General features: G+C 43.9%; 1 protein-coding gene across 1 annotated transcript; it reads left to right on the top strand.

The window, feature by feature from the left end:
- The first annotated feature begins 2,753 nt into the window (after positions 1–2,753).
- On the top strand, positions 2,754–6,984 carry LOC132592002 (myelin protein zero-like protein 1). Its single transcript, XM_060273664.1, has 3 exons — positions 2,754–3,008; positions 4,708–4,904; positions 6,600–6,984. Exons 1-3 carry the CDS (start codon positions 2,900–2,902, stop codon positions 6,975–6,977), a joined length of 684 nt encoding a protein of 227 aa, XP_060129647.1. The 5' UTR covers positions 2,754–2,899; the 3' UTR covers positions 6,978–6,984.
- Positions 6,985–11,740: the final 4,756 nt, after the last annotated feature.

Here is an 11,740-nt window from a genome sequence, read left to right on the forward strand (position 1 = left end):
AGCCTTCCGCAGCTTCTCTCGCTGCTGTACAAGGAGTCTATGGCTGTGTGGCTGTATCTGGGAGAGAACTTAATTTCTTTAAAATGCTAAGCAACATTAAAACATTTAAATACCTATGCGCCTTTCAAAGGTGGTTTACTTTAGAACAGTGTTATTTGCATGGTGAGGGGGCGTGAATCCACACCAGCCGCACGCGCAAAATTTGTTTCTCTGCTTATATTCAGTAAGCAGTTTGCGGCTGCTATAGATCCTTTGCCTCACAAAACGTACCGGTAATAACGTAAAGAAATACAGTAAAGAGATCAGCAAGGAGTTTGCTGGCTGCCATGCAATCCTTCACCCTCAGCTAGCATTTGGGAGCTGAAAAACACAGCAGCAGCCCGGCTGTTACAGAGATTTCCCGAAACCCGCGGGAAGGGAGTCAATTGCAGGTGCCCCCTCTCTAAGATATATGGGGAAAGAAAGAGTGCGCCGAGCCGAGAGTTTCCATAAAGTTATTTCCTTGTTTTGATCCATCATACGTCATAGGAACAGGATGGCAGAGAGGAGCATTTGCAAAGCAGCGGAGAGATTTGAACGATTGGTATTACAATTTGACATTGTTATAATGAGGCTATTATTGGATTGCAATTGAAAAATAATAAAATTGTTATCAAAGCACCAGAGACGGCCTGAGACGTCTCATTCCAGTGTATGCAAAGTATTTAGAAGGCGCCCTTCACTGCGACGATCTGAGGACGCGGGCATAGCTGCCAGGTTTTCCCTTTTCTCGCGAGGAAGCCTATTCAGCATAATGGAAAATCCCTTAAAAAAAGGGATAACTTGGCAGCTATGCGGGTGCAATAAAGTGCGCTTTAAAATAACCGTATTATTATAGCGATAAAGAGAAGAGAGCAACTAAAATCAATACGTGATAGTTATCTTGAAACGGCAGAACGGCATCTGTTTATTGCTAGACCTGCTGAGACTTGCGGTATCCCCAAAAGCCTTGCGTAAGCAGCCATATTTTGAACTGGCGCCAAAACTGAAGTGTCAGCAGCGTCCCACCTACCTCGGAGGGAAGAGTCTTCCACGTACCGGGCGCCGCTACGGGAAAGGCCCTCCTCGCCTGAGGACAATGCCGGGTGGCTGGACTCTGAGAAGGGCTTAGCGGGGAGAGCCTTCCGGGAGAAACGCCACTCCTGCCTGAGACAGACCATTTGAAAATGAGCTGCAATATCCAGCCTAATACTTGGGAGTGAAGGGGGGGGGGGGACGAGCACAAGTTTTCACTCCCACCATTCCCCCCACCTCAAAAAGTGCAACTCAAAAGCTTGCCGTAATTTTGTGACATTTTCATTTGGTAGAATCCAGCTGTAAATTTTGGACTTTATTATTATTATTATTATTACTAATAATAATAATAATAATCATATTTATACCCTCACACTTTACTCCAAAGGAGGCCAGATCAGCAAACACATCCTAAACAACTAAAAGTTCTTTTAAAAAAACACATACACACTTTAAAACAACCATTTAAAAAAGTTCTAAAACCCTAAAAGCAATCATCTACTGCAGTGCTTTCCCCCCCTAAAATAATGTTTAGGGGTACTCTCATTTTGACTCAAGAAAATCAACATTTTATAGTTCAAATCGGGGGAAATAAATACAGTAAATGGACAAAAGTACAAAGATTCACAAAATGTTTAGTGATATGTGTCCCCCTGCGCCCCCCCCTTAGAAAAAAAGCACTGATCTACTGTCACACTAATGATGTCAGGGTTACAGAGACAGAAATTTCAGTCATCAAAAAACACAGCAAACGGGAATTATTTAATTTTTAAATTTCTCCTAAAAGTTGTTGGTGAGTGAGACTAGCATAGCTCACTAGGGAAGGCATTCAGCAGACAGGGGACTGCCACCAAGAAGGCCCTGCCATGGGCTACTGCAGACAGAGCAACCTCTAGTGATGACACCTCCAACAGCAGGAGAGGCTTGAGATGGTTGATATTTAGGTACAGTACTTGGGTGGGTCCCAAGCAGTGCCAGATTTACGTATAAGCTAAACAAGCTATAGCTTAGGGCCCCACTCTCTTAGGGCCCCCCAATATATAAAGTAAAAAAAAAACTGGATGTACATTTAGAAAAAATAAGATAAAAAACAAATAAAATAAAACCTACATACAGCAACAGAGTTTGTGTTGTGTAGGCTCCTATGATGTAAGTAATAAGGTCTGCTAGCCTGTTCCCTAAAATATTTGCTCATTTCTGTATATAGGGTGCCAGATGCCTACATTTTGCATGGACTGGTTGCATGGCGACATGTGCAAATGGCTTTAGAAAACTATTAGGTCCATAAATTAACATATAGCATATATTCAACACAAAAAACAGCGACAACTTGTTGTTGACAGAGGACAGCTGGACATATATAGGTCCCCATTACCTTCAGTAGCTTAGGGCCTCATCAAACCTAAATCCGGCCCTGGTCCCAAGCCATAGTGTGTGTTAACACCTTGAATTTGGCTTAATGGACATTTGTTGTTTTTACCCATATGTTTTTATTTATTGCATTTACAATCCACCTTTCCTCCGAGATGCTCAAGGCTGCCTAAATAGTTCTCCTCTTCCTCCCTAAATAGTTCTTCGCAACAACCCTAGTCTGAGGCAGGTAAGTGTGTATAATGGGGTTGCAGCTGCGGCAAGGCGCTTTTCCAAAGTGCTCCCTGTTTACGCTCCTGCTGGAGCCTGGGAGTATTTCGAGGCCCTTCACTTGAGACTGCTTCGCCCTGACAGCAGCTCCCCTGGACTCGGCCGCGTTCCTTCCCAGCCTCCTGCCCCTCACGGCCCGCAACAATGGCTGTGAGGTGGGAGTGGGCGTCACAATGGGCGAGAAAATGTGGGCAGAGGCAGAAAGATGGGCGCCGTGTCCACGACGGCAGCAGGCGGCGCTCCGGGGAAGCGCAAGAGCTTTGCCGCCCGCGATCCTGGACTATGGTTGGCGGTGGCTTTCGTTCTGGGCCCGTGTGAGTTCTCCTGGTATTTTCCGCCTATGCGGGAGGGGGGGGAGGGAAAGAGGGCGGGGAAAGCGCCTAGCCGCGCCCCCTTTGCTGGGGTTCGTGCTCGCTCCGGCCTTGAAAGAAAGGGGAAGCGGTTGGCCGGTCCAGATGCAAGATCGCTGGAAGAAGAAGGCTATTTATGAGCGGCAGCTCAGGGTAGAGGAGGATGGCACGTTGTGACCCCTCTTTGGTTGCGCGTGTCTCAGTACCATACATACACCCTCGACAATCCCCTCCTTGCACACGTGCTGAACACATACAAAGGAAACCTGCAATCCTTAAATAGGTTTACAGAATCCACTGTATTCAATGGGATTAAATGTGCTTCGGACCAAGGGGAGAAGTATAGAAATCTATACAAATCTGAGGTTCTGCCCCCCCCCCAACAAAAATCCTGGCCACGCCCATGCTTCAGATTAAAGCATTCTTGGACCATTCTCTAGTCTACGCCTTTCCCCCCTAAAAAGTAAAATCTTGGAAACTGGGAGGTGTCACTTCAACCTCCTGGTTTTCTGTATTTACTTTTGTTGCTTTATTTTCAGTAACTCATGGAACACAGTAAAATGAATAGTCACAGAATTTTTATTATTTTTTATTTTGGAAGCAGTTTGCAGTTTTGCACCAGAGTTCCTCGCTAAGATTGTATATGCACTTGTAACTCAAATCAGGACCTAGAAACTGCAAAAATGGTACTGAGAACCCATTTCCTTAAGTGTCCCTTCAGTTAGAGCACTGAAACCCTGAATAGCACAGTTTAGCAGTTCTAACAAGCCGGGTACAGAATAGGCCAGTATCTAAGCAAGAGGACATGTACATAGGGTTGCCATATTTCAAAAAGTAAAAACCAGGACACCCTGAAACTTGTTGAGCTTTTTAAACTCCAGGAAAATCTGGGCGTATGGCAACCCTACATGTACTGTACCAGCAACCCTACATGTACTGTACCCTACATGTACAGGTACCAGTACATGCAATTTCACAGCATGTTTAGGATTTTTGTTTTCATATTTATTTATAATGGATTGAACTAACATTAATTACTTAAAGATAAACTTGTTGCAGGCTTATAAAGGCCCAAAGTTTGATGCATCTGAGAAACCAAAGCACTGGTACAATCTGGGGAAAAAAGAGTTTAACTTTTGCTGCATGATATGGTAGAAATGTGGTTTTAGTATCTCTGGTCTGTTACCGTAATAAGTCGATTCACTCAAATGTGGTTCTAGATTTTCCCCTTAGTTTTGTTATTGCAGATTAGTTTGATTCTTGGAAAATTAACTTTTGAGCTCAGTCCCGTGCAAATCTAGAAGGACTTTTACCTCATTATTTTTCATATAATGAAATCTATTTTGGTGAAAGAGCCCTGTGCAGAAATATCTTCTCCAGCGTTCAGTTTTATTCCACATTTCAGGAAGTGTGCCAAACTTCAATATAAAATGACAACAGAGTACCAAATAAAATCAAAGTTAGAAACCAAAAATATAATGAGAACAGTAATGCAGATATTTTGTGTCTGTGGAACCAAAAGAGTTGTGATGTCTGTTACCTGTAGTAATCAGCTTGAGATGCTTTCATAATGGACAGCATATCCATATATAAAAACAAATCTTTATGCACAGGTTTGTCTTGCTCTGCATGTTTAAAAACTGTAATTTTGTTGCTTACAAAGGGACGCGGATGGCATCTTGTTCTTTAACAATCGATATCACAGCTAATGAAGAAGTGTCCTCACCAACACAACTCATTGTGGGGATTGGGGCAGATGTAATGCTTCCATGCACATTCAGGTCATCAGAGGAAATCACCAGTGCAACATCTGTTACGTGGAGCTTTCAACCAGAGGGATCAAAGGCTCGTCCCATACCAGTAAGAGTTAATGTCTGAGCTAATGTCGTTTTGCATAAGAATTTGTGGTGAATTTGGATTACATGTTTTGACAGCGCTACCTTAATTTTATCTTATGGAAACAATTTATTGTGTACTCTGGAATGACAGCACTTCAGCACTTTTCCTGCAGTGTCATAAAAAAAAATGTAGCCTTTGTGCCATTTTATTCACATCATTATTCACTTGGTCCTGCCTCTTTATTTCCTCAATATCACATGGTGTGTCTCTTTGTAGCCTCTTAATAGATGTGTTCTTGCTCCTAAAACTCAAGTATTTGATGAACAATCCCAATTCCATGCATGTTCACTTTGGAAGTAAGTTCAGAAGGACTTATTCCGAAGTATCTGTACTGTACGATTGCAATCTGAATCTTCAAAATTCCCCACCCAACTCCCCAGTTTTGTTTCTGCTTTGTCTCCTTTGTCCTTTAACAAATCTGTCTGTAGGAGCTTGCAGCTTGGGGTATGCAGGGTTGATCACTGACTCTCTCCCTCTCTCCTTCAGATTTATTTGAAGTTCTCTATCTCACTTTCTGCTATAGTGCCCAAGGTGGCACTTTTCCTTTCCACTTCACTGCATGGCCATCTATTGATATCTTAGGTCTTAGAAATGGTAACTCTTGTATGTATGTGGGGTAGTGTGTCTGAGTGGAGGGATTTTTCAGGTAAAACCATATAGCCTCGGCTCTGGAATTTGCTGACTGACAGCTGCAATCCTGGGCATATATAATTTTTGTATTATTATTTTTAAACAAATACAAATACAATAACCATTAAACACTTATCCAGCAGCACAACTAATGGTGTTCGTTTATATATACATACAGTGGTACATCGGGTTAAGAACTTAATTAATTCTGGAGGTCCATTCTTAACCTGAAACTATTCTTAACCCGAGGTACCACTTTAGCTAATGGGGCCTCCCACTGCTGCTACGCCACCACTGCACGATTTCTGTTCTCATCCTGAGGTAAAGTTCTTAACCCAAAGTACTATTTCTGGGTTAGCGGAGTCTGTAACCTGAAGTGTCTGTAACCCGAGGTACCACTGTACTTGAGAGTAGGGCTATGTGCACATTAGCAGCTTGAAATGAAGTAAGGTCATCACCCACCCCACCCCACCCTGCTGCATTTCAAATCACTTTTAAATATTGCTGTTCACAACAGAGAAGGGGCAGAGATGCAAGCTCCAATTCACTAAATCTGTCATCCGCACATGTGCAACAGCTGCCTGAAATATACATACCTTAGATAACCATGGTTTCCATATTCTTAGAGAATGAAAGCTGGGTTGAAGGAAGGCACAGTGTACACAGCCTGAGCTCCACTGAATTTAGTGAGACTTACTTCAGACTGAACATGCCTAGGATTGGGCAAAAAGTAAGAGAGGCTTTCTAAATGTAACAAGAATAAAGTTTGGTGGTTTGGCTGGCTGCATCTGGGTGTTACCCTTTGTGAATCCACTGAAGATCAAGCTTAGCATCCAAGTTTTGTGTAATCAATCCCCGAGGCGTTGGAAACATCCACTCAATGTTACTAAAGCAGGAAGAAAAGTTAAACGTTCATGCAAAGTTAATCATGGTTTGATTTGAAATTTGAATCCCACTTCTCCAACAACTATGTTCAGCTCAAAGCAGCTATTAACAAAGTTATTGTGTTTGTTTTTATGCTTACAGTTTTTCTATTACTCAAACGGGAGGGAATATAATGGAAAGAATACACAATTCAACGGCCGAAGTACCTGGGCTGGAGATTTTTATGCAAAGGATGCTTCTATCAAGGTAGCAAACATGCAACCTATAGACAATGGGACTTACTTCTGTGATGTTAAGAACCCACCAGACATAGTCACTGAGCCAGAGCAAGTTGGAGTTAGAGTTTTGGAGTTAGAGAAAATATTGGGCCCTGGAAGAGCAGCACCAACCCCTGCAAGTACCACAACTGCAATGGCAACCACAGCCTCTGGAAACATTTCACTTAATGGAGTATCATTTTGGCTACTTGTCCTTCAATTCTGCTGCATTCTAGCATCTTTTCAGAGCTATTTGTTCTGAAAATAAAGTATACCTCTTAAGATTATTAAGAGTGTTCTCCAATTTATTATTATTATTATTATTATTATTATTATTATTATTACATACTTTAATTAATTACCTACCCTTTATTCTAAGGTTCTGGGGTGGTTTACTACAATTTAAAATACAACAGTAAAAACAATTTAAATATTTATAATTACAAAAAAATACCATAAGTCTTGAAAATATATATAAGAGGTGTCAAAGGCCTGGGCAAAGAGGTACTGTACATCTTCAGCATTTGCCAAAACGTCTGAAGTTGTCAGAAAAACCTCTATGAGGAGGGAGTTTTAACACACTGTCTTCTCAGATGTAGATATGTTATGACTTTGGGGTGGGGATGGGGAAGTAGGCGGTATGCAGAAACCCTTCTAACCTCTGGATCCAGCAAGTGTTGAAGTGTAAGTAATGGTAGGGAAACAAAAGCAAGTGGATCAGTGTGAGATGGTAAATTTGTGTCGTCGTCCCCCAACTGTATGGTAGTTAGAAAAATACAAAGGTGAGAATTGAAAGTGGGAGAGAGTCAGAGCTACATTTAAGAGAAATGATTGATTTCTGTTTGGATTCAAGGCTGTGGGTATGGGAGAAACAAGAACCTCTTCAGGTGAGAATACTGTGAGCTCCTTCATCGTAGCCTCAGATTGTATATACGTGTAAATAAACCATAAATCAAATCAAATCAAACTTTATTTGCGTGGCCGACAGGCCATAGCATCAAAAGGACAAACACTAACAAAAATACATTACATATATGGTTACCAATAAAACCTATTAAACCTGTTAAAACCCAAGGTAAAAGCTGGGTTATCATTCATCGATGTCCCTCTGTCCCATGGGCGACGACCTTCTCTCTGGTAGATTGTTCTGGGCCAGTTAAGTGTAGGGCCCAGCCAAATTGAAAGATTGTGAATATGGCCTCAGGGGGAAATAAACCATATATTATAAAGACACCACAGTCCCCACTGTGCCTCATTTCCAAAAGGAAACACAAACCCTGGGTAAGCGTCTGGAACCCTTGGAGACTGTGAGTGGTGTGCAACAGTTATGTGGTATCAGCAATACTGTATAAGCATTCAGGACACAATTCTTTGTTTTGTCTAAACTTCTCTTTATGGGTAGGAGTGTTGTGTCTATCACATTGCAGTGCATGTTAATCTCAAATAACACAGTGACCTGTGATGGGAATACTCTCTGTACAGCTATTAACAGGACAGAGGACTAGGAGAAATCTATTCTCCCAGCACAACATCTGAAAGGCATTCTCTGGAACAGGCTGTGAAAGAGGCAAAACAACCTGGAGAAGCTAGTCCATTGCACCTCAAAGCGTCTCTTCATGCTTGGACTGCAGCAGACCCAAAATATACATTTTACTATACTCACCACATTTCTCCTAGTGAGAAGTTATAGGGGCACAGTGCTTACCCAGGTTTGATTTGCTTGGGCAGCAAGTCACTGGCCTGCCGCCTTACTGGTAATTTGTAATGGTTGCATTTATTATATGTATATACAGGGTGAGCATAGGTAGAGACACAACTAAAACTCTCTGACCAACAGGAGAAATCCACTGCTCCCACTCCCACATCGGATCTCATGGGAGGAAAGCAGCCAGCATCTTAAGATACTTCTGCATATTCAGCTCTGTGTGTCCTTGTCTTTCTCATTCTCCGTTGAACTGCCATCTCTTGTGCCTAGGACTATGAATATGAATACCCCAAATCTCCCTAAGTACTTATATGGAAAGGAGAGAACAAATTTGCCAGTACTGAAAATAAAATGTGGGGGTTTCCATAGTAACTTCATGCTTGTGAGTCAAGATCTTAAGCCCGCATTGCATGTGATTGACTATGAAACCCAAATATAAAATTGTAGGTTGAGGTAGAATGATGGAGGAGATAATCTGGAGGAGACTAGAAGCTGGTCTGTAGGCCAGTCTTCAACCATTGTCACTTGATTATGCATGACCAACTTCTGCTCTTTGGCAGTATATACAGTATGTGGTTTTTCCCCAACGTGGCCTCACTGCCTGACACTTGACAAGCTCTATAATACTCTGCACAACCTGGAAATGATGACTTCACAGTATTGACCACATGTATTGGAGTGGTATTGTTTCCTTTAGAATCGTGAGGGATTGAACCCTTGGTCCAATCAATACACCAACCAAGTGTCAGGATCGCAACTACCTATCAGATTCTTGAAGAATATAAACATAAACATTGCATTATTGTTTTCAGTCTCTGGGGTGCAGTGTTCAGACTTTTCAGAGTATTTTTAACGACTGTCTTTTGAACAGGTATGCAGTGGCTCTCATGTACCACGCAGTTCTTCTGTTACGTTGTTAACATATAAAGCATGAAGAATACTCAAGCAAACCAAAGACTGCTTAAGCAAGTCATCTATTTCCTCGACTCTATTCCTATATTATGATTATTTACATCATGGCAGGAAGCAGCTTTGAAGTAACATCAGTGTGTTTTAAAACACACACAAATGCAATGAAATACAGCAAGTCATCAAGATCTTCCCCGAAGGATTTCCCTACCAAGCGAAACACCCTCTTGGTTTCCTAGCTAGTGGCATGATGTACTTCTCTGAGTGGCAATCTTCTCTGAGTGGTCATTTTTATGACCCACCTTTCGGAGTTTCAGCGCCCACAACTGCGCGCACGATTCGAGGGCAGCTGCCCCCTTGGTTGGCAGTGTTCCCCAGACGACTCGCCTCCAGCGAGCGCTCCGCTTACCCCGCCGCCCGAGTTCTGGCGGAGACGGCGTGGCTCAGCGAAGAGGAAAGGCTTTTCTCCCGCCCTGCTTTCTCCCTCCTTGGCTCCCCTCCTTCCCTTTCAGGCGCGCCGACTCGGACACGGGAAACCCACCCACACAAGCCGAGAGCCGCCGCTGCCAGCAGCAACGAGCTGAGCCAGGCGGGGAGCGGAGCAGCGCCTTGCCTCGGACTGTAGCCGCCGCCTCCTCCTGGCGCCGTTAACGCCGCCACCGCCACGGTTGCCACTGCCATTTTCCTGCCGGGAAAGGGTCTGCGGGAACCAAGGCGCGAGTGTCGAGCTCTTTTGCCCAGCCCATCTCTGCCCTTCACTTCTCACGTCGCTGGGCGATTGGCAGCTCAGGTTGTCAGTCACCCAATGGAGGGCCATTGAAAGAGAAATTGCCTGCCCCCTTTTGGGGGTCACACCCCTTTGGGGGCGTTCTGTGAGGGATGGACACATTTGCAGAGCGACCCATTTTTTTTAAATGAAATATCAGTTATTCACTTGGGATCTGTTTCACCAGCTGAGTGTCAGCTTTTTCCAGTGACCACAATAACAAATTTGCCTGTTTCAGAAGTTGATGCATTTTCTGGCTTTACTGGCTGACCCTGTTGACCATGGTATTCTTGAAGCGCTGTTTGTGTTGCAGTCTGCATTAGCCAAAGTCCATATTGGACAGGCCTGTTCTGGAAGACTGTCTTGAACATTCCTCCAGACTGTTGTTTGGAGCCAAACAAGCCATCTTTAAGTGAATGTTTTCAAAGAACCTTTTTCTGATTGGAACCAACTTGGCCTTTTAAAGCTCTGTGATCCTAATTCTTGTAGCCTGTACAGCTGTAATACGTATATTAGTGACAGGTGATAAAAAATAATAATAAAAATCCTTCCAGTATCACCTTAAGAGCCACATTTTCTTCATCTTTGCGCTAATCCGCGGACCAGAATTCCAAGGCTTCCCATTTTAGAAGGCTGCCATGATGGCAAAATGTGTGGATAAGCTAAACAGTACAGCCCCACTTCCCCATAGCTGCCAAGTTTTCCCTTTTCTCGCGAGGAAGCCTATTCAGCATAATGGAAAATCCCTTTAAAAAAGGGATAACTTGGCAGCTATGCACTTCCCATTAGCCTTTTTAGTCTGGATCTCTTGTCAAATAAACAATTTACTATGATTTCCTTTTGTAGAACATTCTTGGGTAAATAAACTTCGAGAAGGACAAATGTGATAACAGAATACAGACAGTACTGGCTGGTGTTCAACCAGTAAGTTCAATGGGGACGTGTAGAGAGGCAAGTCTCCATTGCTCAGCTTAACCACTTCATGTGCTTTTTGTGAAGCTGAGCACACAAAAAGGTTGTTGGGCTTCCCCCAAATTTTTCTAACCCAGTGTTTCCAAAACTTGTGGCTGGAATAAAACTCCCCTACGACGAATGCTTAGAACAGTGTTTCCCAAACTTGGGTCGCCAGCTGGTTTTGGACTACAACTCCCATCACCGCTAGCTTGCAGGACCAGTGGTCAGGGATGATGGGAAATGTAGTACCCCCCCCAAAAAAGAGCTGGCGACCCAAGTTTGGGAAACACTCTTTCTAAGCATTCGTCGTAGGGGAGTTTTATTCCCGCCACAAGGTCAGTTTCCTGAACCGTTTCCCTGCTGTCTCCCTTCGGAGTTTCAGCGCCCACAACTGCGCGCACGATTCGAGGGCAACTGCCCCCTTGGTTGGCAAAGGGCGTCGTGCTTTGGGCACTTTGACTTTCGCGCCAGCTGCCGGACTCGACGGCGTCGCTTTGCCTCCCGCCCCCTAGCAATGGCTGTGAGGTGGGCGGCGGCGCAACAATGGGGCGGAGAGGGTGTCCGGAGGCAGAAGGATGGCTGCCGTGTCCACTGCCGCAGCAACCGGCGGCCCGGGGAAGCGAAAGAGGCAGAGCTCTTTCCCCGCCGCCGCGCCCGCCCTCTGCCTGGCGCTGGCTTTGGCTCTGGGCCA

The sequence above is a fragment of the Zootoca vivipara genome, chromosome 4 (genome assembly GCF_963506605.1).
Source record: "Zootoca vivipara chromosome 4, rZooViv1.1, whole genome shotgun sequence".
NCBI lineage: Eukaryota > Metazoa > Chordata > Lepidosauria > Squamata > Lacertidae > Zootoca > Zootoca vivipara.

What these genes read in the sequence shown, in the direction of transcription:
- LOC132592002 (XM_060273664.1), top strand. Translation starts at nt 2,900, where the DNA reads ATGGGCGCCGTGTCCACGACGGCAGCAGGCGGCGCTCCGGGGAAGCGC. An exon ending in GGCTTTCGTTCTGGGCCCGT is followed by an intron (nt 3,009 to 4,707) that starts GTGAGTTCTCCT and finishes TTGCTTACAAAG; the next exon opens with GGACGCGGATGGCATCTTGT. An exon ending in CAAAGGCTCGTCCCATACCA is followed by an intron (nt 4,905 to 6,599) that starts GTAAGAGTTAAT and finishes TTATGCTTACAG; the next exon opens with TTTTTCTATTACTCAAACGG.